At 39.6% G+C, this 23,030-nt stretch overlaps 1 protein-coding gene across 1 annotated transcript; it reads left to right on the forward strand.

Annotated features, from left to right (window-relative positions):
• Positions 1–2,099: 2,099 nt before the first annotated feature.
• On the forward strand, positions 2,100–22,792 carry PEX2 (peroxisomal biogenesis factor 2). Its single transcript, XM_062188326.1, has 3 exons — positions 2,100–2,236; positions 16,530–16,636; positions 18,842–22,792. The coding sequence occupies exon 3, from the start codon at positions 18,859–18,861 to the stop codon at positions 19,774–19,776; it is 918 nt and encodes a 305-aa protein (XP_062044310.1). The 5' UTR covers positions 2,100–2,236; positions 16,530–16,636; positions 18,842–18,858; the 3' UTR covers positions 19,777–22,792.
• Positions 22,793–23,030: the final 238 nt, after the last annotated feature.

The raw sequence follows: 23,030 nt of genomic DNA on the forward strand, positions 1-23,030 counted from the left end.
TGCTCAATAGCTCCCAGAAAGTAAGGGCCATGTCTGTCTTTTGCCTTGTTCACATTTTTCTCAAAGTGATCTAGCAATACTCCAGGCCTGTACTAGGCATTTGTTGAATAAGTGAATGAAAAATACATTTTTAATGCAAGTACAAAGTCTGGAAGCAATGCTTCTCTGAAACCACAGCTTACTAGTTTACTGAAAAACTAAAAAGGTACTCTGTGTCTAAAGGTTAAATACTAAAACCAAGAACTTAAGCATTTTCAACTGAAATCTTAAATGTTATACATGCTTCCCTGTGTGTTTATTAACTATTCAAATTTCCTGATCACTTAGGATCTTTGTTATGAGTATTATCAATAGATACTGTGACAGACCTAAGGCTCCATGAACTGCAACTGGCTTTCTAAAAATGTCCTTTATGTCAGTTTTTTGGGGGGTGGGAGATAGCGTCCTTTCTCCCCTCTTATAAAATTTAAGTGAAGCCATCGGGGAGGTGCACATGACTTCCTTCACAACTGCTGCAGGAAAGCTATGCGTAGTCTTCCTCAAAGACATCTTCTTCTCCAGAACAGCAGCATCCCCTAGGATGATGAGAACTACATATATAATCATAAATTTTCCAAAGCTTTCTCACTTCAACATGTCAATGGAAAATTCATTATTTTACATTATTTTTTTTAATACCACATCTTAGGAATCAAGTGCATGCTTTACACTGAAGATCTCAATGCCAACTAGCTTTATGTGGCTAGTGGCCAAAAATATTGAACAGCTGCAACTTTAGGACAATCTTTCCTCTTATCCGTAAGTGAACTTGATCTGTACAGCCTATCAGTCTGTAGGTCATAATCCGATTTGAACTGTTGGTTTACAAGGTGGGAAGGACTTCCACTAAACCAATAGTCTCCTCCTTCTGCCCATTTTTTTCTAAGATCTCTGTAAGGTATAGAATGCAACCTTCCATGGATAAATATTAAACCCTTCACTTTTTAACCCAAGAACGAATTTCAACAGTGGTAGAGTTCATTCGTAAATTTTCTTTTGCCCTGTGTGTTTCCCATCCTGAGTAACAACCATCCCAGGAGTAATTCCTGGACAACAAAAAAGCCTCTTTAACACTGGCGAGTGGGCTCTGGGATGCCTAACAGAAGAGCTGTTGTAGGAACAAGGGCTCCTTGAAGACCAGTGGCAGAGGGAATGGAGCAAAGAACTAAAGCGTCCTTAAAACCTACTACGCGCACGACTCTCTTAACAAGTGATTCCAACTCTTGGAACCAACCCACCAGCCTTCAGACACACACACTCGCCATCCACACTGCAGAACGAGAAGCCAGTGGCGTGTCTCAACGCCAGCTCCACACCACTGCCCGGTGAGGGCTTTTTCCTGAGTCCAGGTCCAGAAACTCTGACTCGGCTCCCTAGGGTGTCACGACCTGGATGCCCGGGATTCCTAAGAGATACCCACCCGGGGACGGCGCTCGCTTCCGCGGCGGGAACGCTGCGCCCGAGGGCGTCCGGCAAGCCCCACAGGCTCTCGGGCGCCGCTTCTCAGGGCGGACTCCCCGGGCTACCACACGCCTTCCGGAGCCCACCCGAAGGACACCGGCCCTGAGGAAGGGCAGTCTCCAGGGCCCGCACAACGCTCTCCCCCAGCCCGAGGGCTTCTGTGCCCACAACGCCACCGCCGAGCCTGTCCTCCTCCCCAGGCAAAGGAGGAGCGGCCGAAGTGCGGAGTCGCCCCGCTGCCACCCGGCGGCGCCTGTTGGGCGGCCCGCCGCGGCGTCCGCTGGCGGGGAAAGCCCTGCTCTCGAGAGCCCTGGCTTCCCCTGCGGCCCCTTGACACAGCAGCCTCTTCACGCGCAGCACACGACCCCTGGCTGACCGGTTCGTGACTCTCCTGCCAATCAGAGACGGTTTTCCTCGAGCATACAATAGACCAATCACTGAGCGCGCAGCTTCCTCTTCGGCTCTTCGGCTCTTCGGCCCTTCGGCTCTTCGGCTCTTCGGCTCTTCGGCTCCTGCAGTGGCAGGCCCGTGGGGCCTGGGCAGCGCGCAGGAGCGCGGTTCTCCTAGCTGCAATTTCCCCATTTTTCTTTTAGCCACTTCCGGGTCCCGCGTCACTCCGGAAGCCCCCGAGTTCCGGAAGCCTGGATAACCCAGATTCTGCTAGGAAAAGGCAAGTTTCCCAGAGAATGTTTCAGGACACTTGAGTTGCGGCGTGGGCGTTTCGCAGACTCCTAAGGTCAGTGTCTGCCCGCGAAAGCCGTAGTGCGGACCGGAGGGCCTGCTCTCCTCTGGGAGGTTGCGCACTTTCACGACCTTGTGCTTCTCGCTCCGTGCTTGATGTCCCAGGTTTTTTTTTTTTTTTTTTTTTTTTTTTGGCTTTTCGTCTTCCGGGAAGACACAAGTCTATTGATTTTGGGAAAGACAGTGAATATAAACTACCAGAAATGTTTTTAGGATTGCGCCATTAAAAAAAAAAAAAAACAACACAAAAACGCACTAGAACTGAACCTCGTCTACATTGCACGAAGTGACTTCGTGGTTCTTTCCCTTGCGTTTGGTGATCGAAAATAAATTACTTTTTAGGAACAACTTTAAGAATCATTCAGATCCAAGCCTTCCTTAAAATCTGAAGGTTCATGTAAAATGCTATATTGGGTACCAAAAAAAAAAAAAGAGCATGCATAAGTTTCCAACATTTTGGGAGTCCATTCACTTAAAAGCAGTTTAGGTGTCTTGTTCCTTTATTAGGGGAAGAAGTATTGAGAATTTGCTTGTAAAATACTTGTGTTGAATTGGGTGTATTTTGCACTGATTTATCAACCTGCGAATAAGAGAATCATTAGTATTTTTTTCTTCTAGGTCCTTAAAAGTTAAGCTTTCTGTATTTATTTGGTTTTTACTTAGGTACAATGTACAAACAACGCTTAGTGAAAGGGATTTTCATACAGTGAGACCCAGTTCTCACTCAACGTTGAAGTCGAAAATGTTTTGATATTCTGCGATGCCATTACAAAAACATTTTTTGACAGTTTCAAGCAATTACAAGGAGACTGAGGCTTCTCTAACACCATAGTGTTTATATAGTCTAAAACCCTCCACAGATGTGTTACTTTTAGTTAAACTTGAACAGAATGAACTTGAGGAACTGCTATTTTTTTAACCCCTTTATTCTCACCATATTATCAGTTTCTTGTATCCAGAAAGATGAGAGTTAAAAAATCTTGAACCAGAGTTTTGAAAAAAGAGACTAGTGGAACTATTTGCAAAGTCAAAAAGAGACTATCAACACCCCCCCCCCCCCCCAGAAAGACAGAGTTAACAGGAGGTATAATAGTAAACTAGGAGAATTGAGTCTGGTCCTGACTGGTTTGTTTGACCAACTTTGCCTCTTGACTTTATTATCCTAATTTTTAGAAATGAGAAATCTGTGGTTTTAAAATTGTTCCATGAAAGAATTTCTATGGAAACTATCAGGAGCTGTGCAGGGGACAGACAAAGCAAGCGGACTGTCAGCTGTTTTTAACAAGAACAGCTGTTTTTGTGTTCTGCTTGGATAACAGGGCTCCTGTTAAGAAGATTACATTCATATCTTAGTCTAGATGATCTACCTTTCCTTCAAGCTTTAAAATTCTCTTTCATTTGTATTCAATGTGCATTCATTTGATTATTACAGTTTTAAAAGTATATATACACAGTAATTTATAAAAATATGTCCATATTCAATCATATTTGTTTTATAAGCTCCAAATTTAATTATTTCTTTATAATCAAATTCTCAATTCTTAATTTTCTTCTCTCTTTCATACCCTTTTACTTTAGCCATGAAAATTTTACTTAAATATGGCACTGAAACTAATCCTTGCAAAAGAGATGACAGGTATTTTTCATTTTACATATTCAGTAGTTAAACTTTTTAAAGATGTTAGGGAACTTGCCTATCATCACATCTCTAGTCCTAGCAACCATGTCATTCTTACAACATCAAATAATTCTAAAGTTTCTTTCGTCCTGTACACAATTCATGTGTTCAGAGTGCTGTAGCACAAGGAAAATGTGTGCCATGTATATAATCTTTATATCTGAACAGAAGTTCTACTCTGAATCATTTATGTTTTTCCTCTGTTGGTAATCAGGGTTGGACATCAAAGAAGCAAGTTGTATGTTCTCTTTATTTCTTTCTTGTAAAATGATAAAATCTTCCAAGTATTGCATGTCCTTCCATTCCTTTTGGAATGTACAATAAGGCTTAGGAGAAAATACCCAGACTGCTCCATGTCTATGATCTGAGTTGACATGAGATGGCTAGATCAAGATATCATCCAGTGGGTGGGTTCATGTTCTTGTTTCTGACATGAGAGAATTTGAGGATGAGACGTAGGTAAAGTTAGCAGAGGAATACTTTATTTGAATGCAAAGTGAAAGTACACCCCTGAGAGGGAGTGTAGGCATGCTCAGGACCGAACTGTACCCAGTGTGGTTCAGGGACATCCCTTTATATGATCTGGAGGCGTGGGTGCTGGAATGTGGGGAGAGGCTTGAAAGCTACCCATTTCCTTGACCTTTTTTGGAAATCTCAGAAGTGTCTGGGTCCCTGATGGAAGTAACAGTGTCAGCTGTGGTAATTTGAATATTATAATTAGCTGAAGGTCATTGTGTGAATGCAGTTGGCTGCCCCCATTGCAGGTGATGACTTTTCAGCTGTCAGTTGTGGATGCTGTGTACTGCCTTTCTCCATTGCATAAAAGGGGCATGGTAGTTTGGCAGAGCAGGTTCAGCTGCAGGGCTGGGGTGGGGAGAGGGGGTTTTTTGAGCTCTCAGCTCCTCCTGGCTAGTTGTCTCCTTACCCACATCATGGGCGCTGCCCTTTGAAATCCAGCCCCATTGTTTCTGTACATAAAAGTGAAGACAAGGGAGGAGGATGTCTGACATCCTCTAGCCTTCCCCTTGTGGACTGTTAATCAATTTCTCCCCAACATATCCTCAGTTAGGGAATCAAAACCCAGAACTCACTCTTCTTACTTACCTGTCAATAAGATGAGACAAAATTCCATCCAAGTTGTCATTTCTTTTTTTATTATTGTTAAAACACAAAAACCAAGAGCTCTAGTATAATGCAATTTTGATCCTACCTAACTATGCCCAGTGGCTCCTGGATGAGCTGGCATTGCCTTTTACATTACCTATGGGTGTACTTCAGAAAGTGCTAGAAGAAAATATTTGCTGTAAATAAAAAAGCATGGTTTTTCAAAATTTTTTGCACCCAGGTAGACTCATCTTTTTAAATTTTGTTTAAGATTTATTTATGTGAAAGGCAGAGTGATGTATTGGGGTGAAGATCTTAGATCTGCTGGTTCACTCCACAAATGCCTGCAATAACTGGGGCAGGCTGAAACCAGAAGCCAGGTGCTCCATCCTAGTCTCCCACATAGGTGGCAGGGGCCCAGGTACTTGGGCTATCATCCACTGTTTCCCAGGGCACACATTAGCCTGAAGTTGGAAGGGAAGCAGCCTCAGGACTTGATTCCAGATACTACAGTAGGGCTGTGGACTGCCCAAGCAGTGGTCTAACCTACTGCAACAACGGCCTTCACTGTGGCTATTAACTTTCTGAAATAGCCTGACACAGTTATAGGTAAATGAATGTTCAAGCCTCATTTTTCACCTCACATATTCGCTCTGTTCAGACTTGACATTTAATCTCTTTGAATGGTCCTTTGACTACATATATAGAGGCATAGAAAGGGGATGTAAATAAGACATATCTCATGCAGCCTGGGCTACTCTACCACATTCCTTTAATTTCTTCTCCCATATACAGTTTTGAGAGCTTGACTGGTAGTTTTGTCTTATGAATGATCTTAATGGAGAAAGTGTTTTTTTAAATTTTTTTTAAATTTTTTTATTTTTTTGCTGAGTTCTATGGGATTACATTTGATCCAAGTTTACTAAATAGTCATTCTACTAACTTTTTTCCATGTGTTCCACAATTTTTCTAGTGTTTACCAGAAATTTACTGATGCCAACCTTACCTTAGGTAGGCTGTTAAACTTCTCAAGCCTTAATTTTTGGTTTCTTAAAGTGGAGATGATAGTACCATCTTACAAGGATTTAATAGTATAAAGAAATTATATACTGCCTTAAACATAACGTGTATGACATAGGAGTTGCTCCTATTTCATTTTTATATTTATTTGTTCCTTTGGGGATCTTTCCTCATTCCTGTGCCATAAAAGGTTCAGATAAATATGTGATCCAATAATTATCAAGTCATTTAGAATTCTCTTATATAATTTGATTCTAAGGCCCATTCCTAAATCTACAGAGTGTTTTAAAGAGCTACTTGCTTCATATTTCATATGGCTCTTATTTGTTCTTTATATTAGGATTTTTGCTATAGTCCATTCCTGTACTCTTAACACTTAGCCTCTTAAATTAGTTCCATCTGCATGTCCTGTGATCTCACCCTGAAGTGTTTATGTTTACTATTTAAGTCAATCATAACCTTGTCAGTATAGAACACTGGTCAGAGCATAGCTTTGCAGCTTCTACCCAGGTGATTTTACCCAGTCTACTAGTCTTGCTGTGCCCCCTTTTCTTTATTTTAGGGTAGAAATTATAAAATAATTTTTCCTAGTATTATAAGGAATATATGATTTGATACTTAATTTTACACATGGCATTTCTCTGTAAGAATCAGTTGTTTTAGCTCCATAACAGTTAAGTGGTGTGTGTTTAATATGGTTGTAAAGTTACAAAATTTTTCATACTATCTTCCTAATACTTCCCTATTTTTATAAAGACTGTCTTTTTCTCAATGTCTTCCTCTAACTTACTCACTTTTTTTTTAGCTTTTTCTAAACTCATATTTAGCATTACCATTTCTATACTTAGAAATGGTGGTTGTTGTTTTTTTCCCTTCTCCTACCAAGGTTTCTAAAAATAGTTCATGAAAAAATTTAGGTAGGTAGGTAGATTTTCATAGTTTGGATTTTTAAACTTTTTTAACCAGTAAAGAATATAGTATAGGAGGTTAAACTGCTGCCTTCAATGTGAGCATCCCATATGGGCACCAGTTCAAGTCTCAACCGTTCCACTTCTGATCCAGCTCCCTGCTTATATGCCTGGGAAGTGGAAGACAGCTCAAATGTGTGTGCCCCTACCACCTATGTGGGAGACCTGGCTGAAGCTCCTGGCTCCTGGTTTCAGCTTGGTCCATCCCCAATTGCTGCAGCCAACTGGGGAGTGAACCAGTGGATGAAAGATGTGTGTGTGTTTCCCACTCTCTATAATTCTGTCTTTAAAATAATTTAAAAAAAAAAAAAAAGGGATGTAGCAAAATGACTATCATGGATCATACACTCTATTCCCGTGTCTTAGCTACAATACAAAACTAATCAGAGCCGGTTTAACTGTGCTTCATCCATATTTACTCAGACATCTGTGCTGTTTATATTCACAGTATGATTTCTCTCTTAAAGACTCAGAAGTGTCAGTTTTCTGACAGAAAACTGTGAGTACTGTACTGTTCTCTTAAAAATGTATTTGTAGGGGCTGGCGCCATGGCTCACTTGGTTAATCCTCTGCCTGCAGCGCCGGCATCCCATATGGGTGCCGGTTCTAGTCCCGATTGCTCCTCTTCCAGTCCAGCTCTCTGCTGTGGCCAAAGAGAGCAGTGGAGCATGGTCCAGGTGCTTGGGCCCCAGCACCCGCATGGGAGCCCGAAAGGAGCACCTGGCTCCTGGATTCGGATCGGCACAATTCCAGCCATAGTGGCCATTTGGGAGGTGAACCAATGGAAGGAAGAACTTTCTCTCTGTCTCTTTCACTGTCTATAACTCTACCTGTCAGATAAATAAATAAATAAATGTATTTGTTGACAACTAACTGAGCACCTAAAAGGAAACATGTTGAAGTGAAATGGACACTATGAGAAACAATGACTTGATCAGCCCTTATCCTGGCTGTCGAGGAACAAATTACTATTTTATTCCTTTTAGTAGTTTTTTTGTTCTATTTAATACAATTGGTTGAACTCTTTAATTAACACACAATTATTCTTAGGTGTTTAAATTTAACTGAAAAGTGAACCCTGTTAAATATAAGAGTGGGAATAAGAGAGGGAGGAGATGTACAGTTCGGCACATGCTCACTCATACTTACCCCTAATGGTAGAGCTAGAAAAGTGCCGGGGGTTTCCCATTCAATCCCATCAAAGTGGCATGTACCAGTGCCATCTTACTAGTCAGAGTGATCAGTTTCAGTTCATAATTGATCATAATGATAGGATTAAGTGTCAAAGGGATCACATAAACAAGACAAGTGTCTGCTAATACTAACTGATAGAATTAAAAAGGAGGGAAAGATCCAGCATGGGAAGCAGGATACACAGCAAACTATAGAATGGCAGATGCCCTAAACAGCACTCGGACCCCAAAATCAGCCTTTAAGGCACTCGGATCTGGCTAAAGAGCCCATCAGAGTATTTCAGGCATGGAAAGCCAAGACACTCTGGAAAAAAAAAAAAATGACTTAAATGAAAGATCTCTGTGAGTGAGATCCCAGTGGAAAGAATGGACCATCAAAGAAGGAGATACCTTTCTCTGAAGGGAGGAGAGAACTTCCACTTTGATTATGGCCTTGTCTAAATAAGATCAGAGTTGGTGAACTCAAGAGGCTTGGATAGCCTTGGCAGCTCATGACAAGAGCCTCAAGTGATTACTGACATCATAAATAAGAGTGTCAATTGTTAAATCAACAACGGGAGTCACTGTGCACCTACTCCCCATATAGGACCTCTGTCCTTAATGTGTTGTACTATGAGAATTAATGGTAAAACTAGTACTCAGTACTCTATACTTTGTGTATCTGTGTGGGTGCAAACTGTTGAAATCTTACTTAGGATATACTAAGTTGATCTTCCTTATATAAAGATAGTGAAAATGAATCTTGATGAAGAATGGGATGGGAGAGGGAGTGGGAGATGGGATGGTTGCGGGTGGGAGGGAGGTTACAGGGGGAAAAGCCACTATAGTCCAAAAGTTGTACTTTTGAAATTTATATTTATTAAATAAAAGTTTAAAAAAATGTATTTGTGGATGCTGGCATCGTGGTACAGCCAGTTAAACTACTGCTTGCAATGTGGCATCTCATGTTGCAGTGCCAATTTGAGTGCCCGCTACTCCACTTCTGATTCAGCTCCCTGCTAATGAACTTGGGAAAGTTATGGGAGTTATGGAAGAAGGCACAAGTGCTTGTGTCCCTGCCATCTACTTGGGAGACCCAGATGGGGAGTTTCCAACTCCTGGCTTCAGTCTGGCCCAAAGCAACTATCAGATGGAAGATCAGATGAAGCAGCAGATGGACAATCTCTCTTTATCTCTTCTTCTCTCTCTATTGTTCTGCCTTTCAAATAAATAAATAACATTTTCAAAAATAATTATTTGTGAATCTAGCCAAGATATTTTATGTTCTAGGATTTTTTGAAAGTATCTTATGTTAGTTTTTGTAACTTGAATATATCATAATTGAAATTAATAATTACTATGCAGGGGCTGGCGTTGTGGCGCAGTAGGTTAATCCTCCGCCTGCAGTGCTGGCATTCCATATGGGCACTGCGTTCTAGTCCCGGTTGCTCCTCTTCCAGTCCAGCTCTCTGCTATGGCCTGGGAGAGCAGTGGAGGATGGCCTAAGTCCTTGGGCCCCTGCACCCGCTTGAGAGACCGGGAAGAAGCACCTGGCTCCTGGCTTTGGATCGACACAGTTCCAGCCGTTGCAGCCATTTGGGGAGTGAACCAATGGAGGGAAGACGTTTCTCTCTGTCTCTCCATCTCACTGTCTGTAACTCTACCTCTCAAATAAAATAAATAAAATCTTTAAAAAAAAATATTACTACTCAGTAGTGTAGAACTAATTATTGTCTCAAAAGTTGTGGTTAGGATTTATGTTGAGTTTCTTCCTTTTTCCAAATGAAAAACATATTTTCCCCTCTGCTTGGACAAGTTTTTATCACTGTTCATCTTTTTTAGAAAGCTATGCTATCTTTAAGCTTATCTTTCAGATAGAAACATTTTGCCCTGTACCTATTACTATACTTCAAGAGAAAAGTCCTACTTGGATTTTGATAAGGATTGCATTGAAGTTAAGAGTCATTAATCTGGTGTCCATCATGTCTTGGCTATAACCAAATGAGCACGATTGGGATTTATAACATCAATATTTTAAACTATTGAAATTTACCTTAAATATGATGAAAGAGAGGAACAAAAGAGTAATGACAATTCACTTAGCAAGACTGTGGCAGAAGTGGGATTTGAGTTTAGAACTGTTGATTTCTAAACCCATTCTTAGTACCAGGGATCACAGTATCCCAATGGGTTTCAACCATAGCTTTTTTTTTTTTCCTTTCCCCATGTTTGAAATGTGTTCTAGAAATTGGTGTCCTGTTAAATCCCTTTTGATACATGTCCCATTTATTAGTATTGATTTCAATACAATGGACAGTAAATCTATCTGATTACACAAAGGAAATAAAATAGAATGTAGGTTCAAAACTTCAGGTCTCCAGTCATAAAATTTTATTCACATAACCTCATCATATGAAAGGTTAGTTTAAAACTTTTAAAAACGTAGAGGAAAAAAATGAATACCTGGTCTCATCTACTTTGATTGCTGGAACTCTTTAGTGTGACAGTGACACTGTTACACTAGAAATGAATGGATTATTGTTGAGCTGGAAAAGAATAGCCTGCAGGGGGTATATGGATGGGATTGATACTTTTGAGATTGCTTGGGAATCACATGCTTCTGCTGACAAAAGTTTATAAGACTGTAAATTTAAGTGTAGAATTTTTGTAGGCAGTATGCATTGACAAATATGCCTAATGGTAATACATCTAGTACTGAGAGTCTAGGAACAAGTCAATAATAATGTGTGTATTGATAGCAGCAATGTAGAAGATGTTACTTGGTATTATAGCTAAAATCCATGTTATTCCTTTAATCATAATTATGTTAACATTGACAGGCCCTTGACAATACCCACATTATTATTGATAGATTTCTGTCAATAACATGTTTTTAAATAAAATATATTCATTCATGATTTGTGCTGTATTCAATAAAAGCTCTAAAATACATCCTGAAAAATTCCTCCTTCCTTAGTAAGATAGTCATTTGTTTCAGTTTTAGAATGTGATAGAGATGACAGTGTTTATATTTGGGGAGAATGAAAAGCATGACAGCTTGAGTTATTTAAGGGACAAGGTCATATATTGTTGGTCTTAGTAAACAAATTTTCAGTTGCTTTTTTTTTTCTGTGAAAGAAAAGCAGTGTGACATATCTAGTGATAAAACGTCAGCAGGAGACCTCTTTAATAGTTTTTAGCATAGGATCATTTTGTTTTAAACGTATTTATGTGACAAGTTAATCACACCAACCCTAGTGGAGGCCATACTTTTATCTGGGTTTGATTTTTGCATCTTTTTTCACATATCGTTAACATAGTAAAATCCTTCACTAAACATTAATATTATATAGTGGAAATTATAATTTTAATTACTCATTTTTATATGTCTCTTTGCATGGCCCCCATTGTCAGTATCTTGAATTAGGCCCTTGAACTGTTGCAGGAGCCCTGTTTTCATCTATTCAGTCTTGTTGAACTTTGCCATCAGATTAATCTAGAAAATTTATATCCCATTTTGTGTTGTTTCTCTTCAATGATTATTCATGCCCAAAGAATCAATGCATTTTTCTTAATACAGGTGCTTTCTACAGTGTGGCTGGGTTGACTCTTCAGCCAGTCTCTCCTGCTTTCATGTTCTGCTTCCTCATAGCTAATGAATTGTCTCTGATTCCAAGTGACAGATGGAACCACATTGATCATTAAACAGCCATTCCCATATTCCCTGCTAGACCATGACCAGGAGCTTGGATGTTCCTGGGCCTTTGCACAACCTGTTCCTGTGCCCTATATATCATTTGTTCTGTTTTCTGCCTGGGAAGTTTTATGACTCTTACCGTGTTTTCACATTTTAGGATCCATTCTTTGCTTCGAAGATCATTGACCAGTCCTGATTACAGTAACATCCTATTTCTTAAAAATGCTTGAATAAAAGGAAGCTGTTAGTTAAATATTTCTGTTGAATCCCTGGTACCTAGAGTGCCTGTCATTTGAAAGGTGCTCAATTAATATTGGTTACACTGAGTAACCATTTGCCATAGAATTATAATTTACTAAAACACAAACTGCTTGGATTATGTTGAGAATAATGTTATGTGACTTAAAGGCATTTATGTATTTTTTGTGCTTCATACCTTTTGTGGATAAATCTCATTGTACTTCAATGGAGGGAATAGGATTCCCTAATCTGATTAATAGTATGTCTAGTTATATTGATTTCATGTTTCTTCTAGTTCTGATGCTTCCCTTCTCAAAAGCCAGTGTTCTACAATAGCTGTACTTGCCAGGAAGTGAGCGGTGGGGGTCAGGTTTGAGAAGCGGAGGAACTGAAGGCAGTTAAGTTGGTGAGGAACCCAAGGTTGGATGCTTGCCTTGGGACTGCCTGTGCAGCAAAGCACCTGAGTCAGATTTTATCAGAGTGCATTCCTGAGGTCTCTTTACTTCCAGATAGCAAATGCTTCCATGTTGATGGGGGACTAGGTAACTAGGGGACTAGGTCATGCTGGAATCCATTATTGTTCTCTTAGAGTACCCCTGCATCATCTCTTCTTAGGACGCAACTTAACAGTGCAGTGAGTCCCACTGAATCATGTGTCTGCCCCTTCCTGTATGCCTCCCATTCACACATAATGGTGACATCATGTTCACAGTTTTACTGCCACATTATGTTTTAACAGTGTAGTCAATATTTCCTGGAAAAATAATTTTGACACAGGTTAATTGAAGCATTAGTGTGAGTACTAATGAAGATTTCAGTCTTTTCAAATGAGATTGACCAAAATCAACTTAAGAGTTTCTTTCTTAATTATGCCATTCCTTTACCAAAGCAGCAATAGGGTCATAACGATACTGCTTCACAGTTTCCAAACCACTTTCATAGCATTATCTGGTTTAATCTCAACAACTTTGTGAGGTAGCTGTTATTTCAAGCTTTAAGAAAAAGAATCCAAAGGTAATTAATTTTTTAAGATCACAGAGCAAGGAAGTTACAGACTGGAATTTAGAGCCCAGGCCTGTTTGACATTAAATATGCATTTTCCACCCTATCACAGTTGTCTGTAGACACATGTACAGTAGAACAAAGGTATCCTAATTTAATGAACTGTGATATGAAGTGGACAGTGTCCTCTGTGTGTGTGTGTGTAACTCAAATAAATCAAAAAAGGATAAAAATGTTGGGAAATAAAAACTAAGAAAAAATAGAGAAACAGATTATTCATCTGGATGAGCAAAGGCTGAAGAACAGTTTAATAATGGTCTTTTGGTTTATTAAAGAACCTTATGTAGGGAGGAAAGTGGGCCCAGCTGTTCCTAATCTATGTTGAGGCCAGGCATGAGGGAAAATGTTAAACTGTAACAGAAGGGATGAGAAAGAAGTTTTTTTGTTTTTTGTTTTTTTTTTAAGTATTGTTAAATGTTAGATCAGTTGAAGACTGTGTTAAGTCTCCTTTTCTGGCTGTCATTAAAATTTCTATCATTACTAAATGTTTTTAAGTATGATTTCTCCAGAAACAAGAGATTTGAAATAGAACATTCCTCTAGAAACCACTGTCTTAACAGTTCCTCATTAAATATCAGTAAGGAACCTCATCCAAATGCTCGCACACAATATTCGGCTATTACATTAATTGGCTTCTAACCTACTAATTCTACTATATAAGTTCAATAAGCATTTATGGAGCAACAACTAGGTGACTTTGTGGTAAATTCTAGACCTGTAAGAGTAAGATATTCATCAGCCACAGTCTGGAACTGTTACAACGCTAGTGTTTAAAGATATATAAATTAACACAACTGGCCATCTAAGGTAGGCCAAATATTTCATCTGGCACTCAGCTAAAATAATAGCAATCTATCTAGTACAGTATTGATGCATGAGTGAGGGTAGGGGGATTACTGGTTATATTAGATTTATATTGATATCTGGTATGGTTAGAGCTTTTCATGAGTAGTTTCATAGTATGAAATTTTCACTGTGTTGGTGACCACATAATATGAAATCTGAGGAAGATGCAGTTTTATAGATGTTATTTCAATAGAAGAGTTAGATTTAATATTTTCCCACACATCCTGAATGACCGTAGAAGTTTGCTTAAGGGAAACTGAGTGAGGAATCAAGGTCACTTTGTGGATGGCAGTACTTTTGAAATGTGAGATAACATTTCTTTCCCTGAACTAGCTTGCATTCAGATTAGGGGAAGACGATGTATTCTCATGATTGTTGTCACAGTACAATGGCTTGAGGAGTTCACAGTAGTAATAATGGACCGAGCTTATGGGTAAGGGTTTAATGGAGAGTGTTGAAATACAGTTGCAATATAAAGGGCAGCTAGTCTAGAACAGTGGGAATCGATGGGAAGAAAAGATAGGTGGGTTAGGTACAAGAAAGGATGCACTAAGACAGGTCCGAAGATGGTCTGGAATTACAGGCTGCCTTGGGAAAGGGTGGCGTACACTGTTACAAAGTTGGAGACAGGATTAGGTTAGTTTAGGTCTGACAGCTTTATCCTAGGGTAATAATAAGATAAGAAAAAGTTAATATGGTCAGTGTGAGCAAAAGATATTAGATTTGGGTTAGTTTATAAGATTTTTTTAGTGTTGATTTTATTTTTTTACAAGTGAATTTTTTTAAACTTTTATTTAATAAATATAAATTTCGAAAGTACAACTTTTGGATTATAGTGGCTTTTCCCCCCATAACCTCCCTCCCACCTGAAACCATCCCATCTCCCACTCCCTCTCCCATCCCATTCTTCATCAAGATTCATTTTCAATTATCTTTATATACATTTTAACAATGTCTTAAATGCTCTCTTGCTACCAGTCTTTCCCTCAGCCTCTAATCTACTCTCAGAGTGATCAAACAGTCTGAAATACAAATCTGATGAATTCTTTGCATACAATTATTCAAAGACTCCCCCATGGTCATCTTGATAAAATACATCCTCCTGGGACATGGGGTTTAGGGCCTTTAGAATCTGCTTTCCGGTCCTGTATTATCTCTTGCCCTTGCATCTCTCATGGTCCTTTTCTCTCCTTGGAACAAAATTCTTACCCTCCTTCACCAGGTTGACACTATCCTTTAGGTAGCTCCTTAGAATTTTCCTCTTCCAGGAAGCCTTCTCTGAGCTCTGAAGTATAGTTGTAAACATAGTGCCTTACATATCCCTTATTGCACCTAACTATAATTGCCTTGTCATTTTATACAGCACAGACTTATTTTCCTCCTTCTCTCATTCTGATAGAATACAGGCCGTACAAGGATCGAAACTATATTGTGCCATTATATCACTGCTCCAACATGTTAACTGAATAGCAGATAAAACACAAACATGTTGAAATAACTAATCATCAAAATTCTGAATATGCTGATTTGAAGTACCTTTGAAGTTTAATGGATGGGAATTTATATTTTCTTCCCTTCACAAACTTCAGGCTTTCATCCTGTTCACTTATCTTTTCATCCAGTATATATAAAATGCCCTCTATGTTCCAGGAACCATGATAGCTACTGTGCTTTGCCAGTGATAAAGCTCAAATAATCTTTACAACAGTGCATATCTTCTAGTGGAGGAAATGGACAATTAAAAAGTAGTCCATGTATAGTACATAGAGACCCTGAAAGAGGAAGAACAGAGCCAATGGAACACCTAGAAGGGGCAGCTAGCCCAAATTTGGAGAGTCAGACGAAAGTGATGTCTATAGCAATACAGGTTGATCATCCCTAATCTGAAATCCAAAATGTCCCAAAATCTAAAACATTTCAAGCACCAACAAGACTCCCCAAAGATTTTGGAGCATTTCACACTTAGGATTTTTTAATTAGGGTTGCTCAGTCAGTGAAATCTATGCATGTATTCCAAAATCCAGTGAGCTCCAAAATCTTAATCACTTTTAATCTCAAGCGTTTCAGTTAAGAACTGTTCATCTGTACTTAAAACCTTAGTATTGAGTTTTTCAGTTAAAGAATGGGAACACACATCTGTACAAAGGAGACAGACAGTAAAGTCCACTAGTGAACAAGAGAAGGTGGCACTTCATGACTAGTTATCAGTTCATTAGGAAAGAAAGCAAACTGTGGGTAGGTTCAAGGAAGTTGCCTTTTAGAACCATTGCAATGTGAAGAAATTCATTGAAAAAAGCCAAAGGTCAAATAGACCAATTGGATGTAACTGATATAGAGGAGAGGAGAGCAGCCAGAATTCAGGAAAAGACTTCTAGAGGATAGAGTGTTGAATGGATTAGATAAATATTTTGAGCAAAGAATCAGCAGTCCTTGATAATGGATTGGGTTAGGAGAGTGAGGAAAGAGAACTGTCTTTCTAACCCATTCTTTCTTTTCTGTAGCCCCTGGCAAGTATGAGGCAAGGATTTCACAGAACTTGCAGCAAAAATTCCCACCGTCTTTGCTGTAGACTATCAAGTCTTGAGGAAGCTGCAGGAAGGGGAAAAAGGTGAGATCTTCCAGAAAGCTATTGGCCTTAAAGGGTTAGGAAGCCATTCCTGTCATGTTACTTGTTTGGAAAACAACACCAAGTAACCTGTTACTCAGTGGTCATGTTTGTTTCCTGAACTTGAAATTATTAAGGATGTAGTCTTCAGCCACTAAGTCACATAGAACCCCTAGGTAATGGTAAAACTTGCCTCTCATAAACATTTTAATGTTATCAAATATATTCCTGGTTTCAATAAGTAAACATTTTTATGATGAGTTTTCAGTCTTTTTATCTTCTAAAATTACATTGAACATCTTTTTTTTTTTTTTTTAGTAACGATAATAAAATAACAGAATTTGAAAGGTCATTTTGTTTCAGACTTTTTGTTTTGCATTTGAAGAAACAGAGCTTCAGTGAAATGATACGTCCACATCTAAGATAAATGGCCATCAGTGGCCGTGAAGTTCAGCAGGATCCATGCCTCCCTATGTAACTGTTCTTTTTGTTAGTGCCTTGGGCAGAGACCTGCAGAGACCTGCAGATCATGACCATGCACTTAGATGTGTTGAGGACCCATTTTACCTTATTTTGTTTTGTTCCCTAGCTTTATTGAAGCATAACTGACGAAATCTGTAGGTATTAAAAGAGTAGAGCATGATGATTTCATATACATATGCGTGTGAAATGACTACCATAGTCAAGTTAGTTCACATACATCCTTCATCATCCGTAGTATTTGCCATTTATGTGTATGTGTATTTTATGTGTCTGCTTGTATCTATGTGTGTGTGATGAGGACATTTAAGATGTACTTTCTTAGAAAGTTTCATATAAACAATATAGTGTTGTTAACTACAGTCACCTTCTTATATCTGAGCTCCCCAAAACATTTTCATTATATCACTGAAAATGTGTACCCTTTGACCAACATCTTTTCCCACCCCTCATCCATTAGGAGCCATAATTACACTTTAGCTTTTGTCAGTTCAGTTTCTTTAGACTCCATCTATAAATGAGATCAAACAGAGGGAATATTTTAGAAACTACATTTAAGCATGGTTTTTGGTCATAGTTTGGATTTGCCAATACATTAATAAAATTTAAATATCTACATTGATCTATATATTCAGTTAACAGGGCCTGTTTTAATTGCATCAGCTTGTACATGATAGATATTTAATAAGTGTGTTCTGAGTCAGTCAACCCTACCTAGCTAACATAGTCAGCTTTTAATGATTTTTAAAACATTTGTCCTTTAGCACCCATTTGTTTCCCTAATGTGTTTACAAAATTATCCTAGTACCTATTTTTATATAATAGTTTTTTATTCTTGATGTGCTGTCTATATTTTAGTATCCTTAGTGCTTTTTTTAAAAAAAGATGTATTTATTTATATGAAAGCAGAGTTACAGAGCGAGAGAAGGAAAGAACCAGAGAGAGAGAGAATCTTCCTTCCACTGGTTCACTTCCTTCCACTGGCTGCAACAACAAGGGCTGGGCCATGCTGAAGCCAGGAGCCCAAAGCTGCTTCTGGATCTCCCATGTGAGTGCAGGGGCCCAAGGACTTGAGCCATCCTCTGCTGCTTTCCCAGGCACATTAGAAGGGAGCTGGATCAGAAGTGGAGCAGCCAGGTCTGGAACTGAAGCCCAGATGCCAGCATTGAAGGATGTGGCTTAACCCAGAGCACTACAATGCCAGCCTTTCCTTAGTGCTTAATGCTAAGATTTACTAATATTCATATTCTAATATGACTAGAAGTATTATTTATTTATTTTACTTTCCTTTACAAATTAAAATATATTAAAGAAACTAACTTTTTGAAATCAGTAGGAATGCTGAAAATTAAACAGGTCTTTATTTAACCATAATTGGAAGGTTCCATATAGATCTTTGTATGTATTGCATTTATATATATATTTCCATTATTACCCAGCTTCATCAGTGTTAGCTTTAGGATTTTGTTGTCTCCCTACTAGAATATCTGACCAAAGGGTATGGAACTATGTTTGTGGACATAAGGTCTGCCTCTCTGTCTCTAAGTAATTGTTGTACCTTGATGAGGAAGGTCAAGAAAAAAAGAAACAAAATGAAGGAGGAAAAGGAAGAAAGGAAAGAGAGAGAGGAGTTTGATGAAGCGATTATTCACTGCACTATTCTTATAGGACGGAAGGGCCCATAACATTATGAATGCTTAATGATATTCTCTAATTATTTTTTCCTAGAGACCTTCAGAGAAGACATGGCTCCCAAAGAAGAGAATACAAAGAGTGCAAATAGAGTGTTAAGAATAAGTCAGCTGGATGCACTTGAACTAAACAAGGCCCTGGAGCAGCTAGTTTGGTCCCAGTTTACTCAGTGCTTTCATGGATTTAAGCCAGGGCTGTTAGCCCACTTTGAACCAGAAGTGAAAGCATTCTTGTGGCTTTTCCTGTGGAGGTTCACCATCTACTCCAAAAATGCCACTGTGGGACAGTCAGTTTTGAATATTCGGTACAAAAATGATTTTTCTTCGAATCTGAAGTATCAACCACCAAGTAAAAATCAAAAGCTCTGGTATGCTGTTTGTACAGTTGGTGGGAGGTGGTTAGAAGAACGATGCTATGATTTGTTTCGAAACCGTCACTTAGCATCATTCGGGAAAGTCAAGCAGTCTGTGAATTTTGTGGTGGGACTTTTGAAATTGGGTGAGTTGATTAATTTTTTGATTTTCCTTCAAAGGGGAAAGTTTGCAACTTTGACAGAACGTCTCCTAGGCATTCGTTCTGTGTTTTGCAAGCCCCAAAACGTCCGAGAAGTTGGCTTTGAGTATATGAATAGGGAACTTCTCTGGCATGGTTTTGCAGAGTTTCTGATTTTTCTTTTACCACTTATCAATATCCAGAAGTTAAAAGCCAAGTTATCTTCATGGTGCATCCCTCTTACTGGTGCTCCTAATAGTGACAGCACACTAGCCACCAGTGGCAAAGAATGTTCTCTGTGTGGAGAGTGGCCCACTATGCCTCATACCATAGGATGTGAGCATGTTTTCTGTTATTTCTGTGCTAAGAGCAGTTTCTTATTTGACATGTACTTTACTTGTCCTAAATGTGGAACAGAGGTACACAGTGTGCAGCCACTGAAATCAGGAATTGAAATGTCTGAAGTGAATACTCTTTAAAATTGTTTCCTCTGAGGAAAAATGTGTTATACTAAATCCTTAATGTTAGTCATCCGAAGTATACCAATTAGTTTTCTTTTATAAGGCATGTGTTTAGCCACTGTCTTCTCTTCCTTCCCAGGCATGACTAAATTCTAACCACTGGATATCTCTTGATTCTACATTAAATGTATTATTATTTAAAAAATCATTGCATTCTAACTCTGACTTTAAAATAAATAAATAAATCTTTTTTAAAAAATCACTGCATTCAGTTTTCCATGTCAATAATAATGGGCAGTTTTGTAAGATGACTACTAAGAACACTTTTCGATTTTGCTGCTTCCTAGAAAGAAATTGGACTCTAAAAATAAAAGATTTTGGAGACTCTGGGATGAGTGTGAATTTATTTTCAGAGAAGACATAATATAATCTGACAATGGACAGACCCTATTGTTTTCAGCCTAAAGTTCTGATACCTCGGTTGTGGCTATAAGCTTTTCTCTGAAACTGTTTGTTAAGAGCTTCAGTCTATCACCATCAGACACTTCCCAGTTGTCTTCTTACATTTTCAGAAATCTGCAGTTACTTAAGGCAGCTTAAATATGAAAGCTGGGGGCTACTGAGGACAGCTGGCCTGAAGAACCCTGCTTATTAGGTCTCCATCTAGCCTTTGATTCAGGGCATATATTAACAGCAAGCATACTGATAGTTTTGTGCAGTATCAGAGGTTAGTACAGTATGTAGCAACACATATCAAGATAATTTGTATATTTTTTCATTCATTTTTCTCTGTATTTTTCACTTAAAACTAATAAATGAACTTTTAGCTAAATAACCATGTGAAAAATATTTTTAAGTTACTTTCCAAAATAATAGCATTTATTTGTTTTGTTTAAAGATGTATTTATTTATTTGAAAGTCAGAGTTAGATAGAGAAGGAGAGGGAGAGAGAGAGAAAGGTCTTACATCCACTGGGTCAGTCCCCAGTTGGCCACAATGGCCAGAGCTGCACCAATCTGAAGCTCGGAGCCAGGAGCTTTCTCTGGGTCTTCCCACGTGGGTTCAGGGGCCCAAGGACTTGGGCTATCTTGTACTGTTTTCCCAGCATAGCAGAGAGCTGGATTGGAAGTGGAGCAGCCTGGACTCGAACCGACACCCACATGGGATGCCAGCACTGCAGGCGGTTTCCTTATCCACTACACCACAACACAGGCTCTGCATTTATTTGTTTTTAAAAGCTTAATTGAGGCCAGTGCTGTGGCTCACTTGGCTAATCCTCCGCCTGCAGCGCTGGCACCCCGGATTCTAGTCCCAGTTGCTCCTCTTCCAGGCCAGCTCTCTGCTGTGGCCCGAGAAGGCAGTGGAGGATGGCCCAAGTGCTTGGGCACCTGCACCCGCATGGGAGACCAGGAGGAGGCACTTGGCTTCTGGCTTTGGATTGGTGCAGCGCTCCTGCCTTAGCAGCCATTTTGGTTAACCAACGGAAAAGGAAGACCTTTGTCTCTCTCTAACTCTGCCTGTCAAAAAAAAAAAAAAGTTTAATTGAAAGGCAGAGCAACAGAGATATGGGGGGAGAGAGAGAGATCTGCTGGTTCACTCTCTAAATGCCTGCAACACCCAGAACTAGGCTAGGCTGAAGCCAGGAACCAGGAACTGCACCCAGTTCTCCCACATGGGTATCACGTACTCAAGTACTTGAGGCATTATCTGCTGCCTTCCAGGTGTGAATTAGCAAGAAACTGTATCCAATTTGGAGGCAGAATTCGATCCTGGGGATGCAGACATTCCAAGTATTAGGCTAACCCACTACACCACAACCCTCACCCAGGCATTTATTTTTAAGCCAGATTCGAGTACTGATTCAAGTCCCAGCTGCTCCCTGCAATTCAGCTCCCTACTAATTTGTCTGGGACGGCACTAAAATATGGCCCAAGTACTTGGGTCCCTACTACCCATGTTAGAGACCAGGATGGAGTCCCTGGCTCCTGGCTTTGGCCTGCCCCAGATCTGGGTATTGTAGCTATTTGGACAATGGAACTAATGGAAGATCTTTTTTTTCTCTCCCTTTTCAGTCTCTGCCTTTCAACTAAATAAACAGGTAAATCTTTTAAACTCTTAAAATGATTGTATTAGGCTTTTCTCACTACAACTAAATACCTGAAATATGCTACTAATGATGGAAGGAGATGTATTTTGGCTTACACCTTTGGTGGTTCACAGTCCAAGATCAGACGGACCCATTGGTTTTGCTAACTGATGAGGTGGTCAGTGACGGAACATGTAGGGAGAAATGATCACCTGGCAAACAAAAGCAGGGAGATGAGTGGCTAGGCCCAACTCAGGCTTATATAAGCAACCCTCTTGCAAAAAACCACCTTCTGAGGACATAGCCTAAAAGAAACTAGGATCTCTCACTAGATTCACCTTCTAAACACGTTAATTAAATCAAGCCTCCAGCCCCCAACATAAGCCGGTCCACAACCTTGGAATTTAAATGTCTGCTGAGTAAAGAAGCCAGATCCTTTTTAACCCATAGCAATAATATCAAATCAGATTGAGCATTGGTTTGCCCCAAATCTTAACTTAAATGTCTTGAAAAACCCAGTTGTTGGCCGGCACCGTGGCTTAACAGGCTAATCCTCTGCCTTGCGGCGCTGGCACACTGGGTTCTAGTCCCGGTTGGGGCGCCGGATTCTATCCCGGTTGCCCGTCTTCCAGGCCAGCTCTCTGGTATGGCCCGGGAAGGCAGTGGAGGATGGCCCAAGTGCTTGGGCCCTGCACCTGCATGGGAGACCAGGAGAAGCACCTGGCTCCTGGCTTCGGATCAGCACGATGCGCCGGCCACAGTGGCCATTGGAGGGTGAACCAACGGCAAAAAGGAAGACCTTTCTCTCTGTCTCTCTCTCTCACTATCCACTCTGCCTGTCAAAAACAAAAACAAAACAGTTGTTATGTAATAAGCATCTTGCTTGAAAAATAAGATGTTATAGTTCAACTTCCATTCAATAGGCACTTAGGTTCCAAGTATTAATGTAACCACTGTGAATAAAAATGTAAAAAAGAGAAGTTGCTTTCATGAAGTTTATGTTCGCGGTTTGAACAGATTGTAAGTTGGATTTTGGTTGAATTTTTAAGATACTTATGGCCGGCATTGTGGTACAGCTAATTAAGCTGCCATTTGCAATGCTGACATCCCATATCGGAGTGCCAGTTCATGTCCCTGCTGTTCCACTTCCAATCCAGCTTTCTGCTAATATGACTGAGAAGCAGCA

This window comes from Lepus europaeus, chromosome 4, assembly GCF_033115175.1.
Source record: "Lepus europaeus isolate LE1 chromosome 4, mLepTim1.pri, whole genome shotgun sequence".
NCBI classification, from domain to species: Eukaryota; Metazoa; Chordata; class Mammalia; order Lagomorpha; family Leporidae; genus Lepus; species Lepus europaeus.

What these genes read in the sequence shown, in the direction of transcription:
- PEX2 (XM_062188326.1), top strand. Translation starts at nt 18,859, where the DNA reads ATGGCTCCCAAAGAAGAGAATACAAAGAGTGCAAATAGAGTGTTAAGA.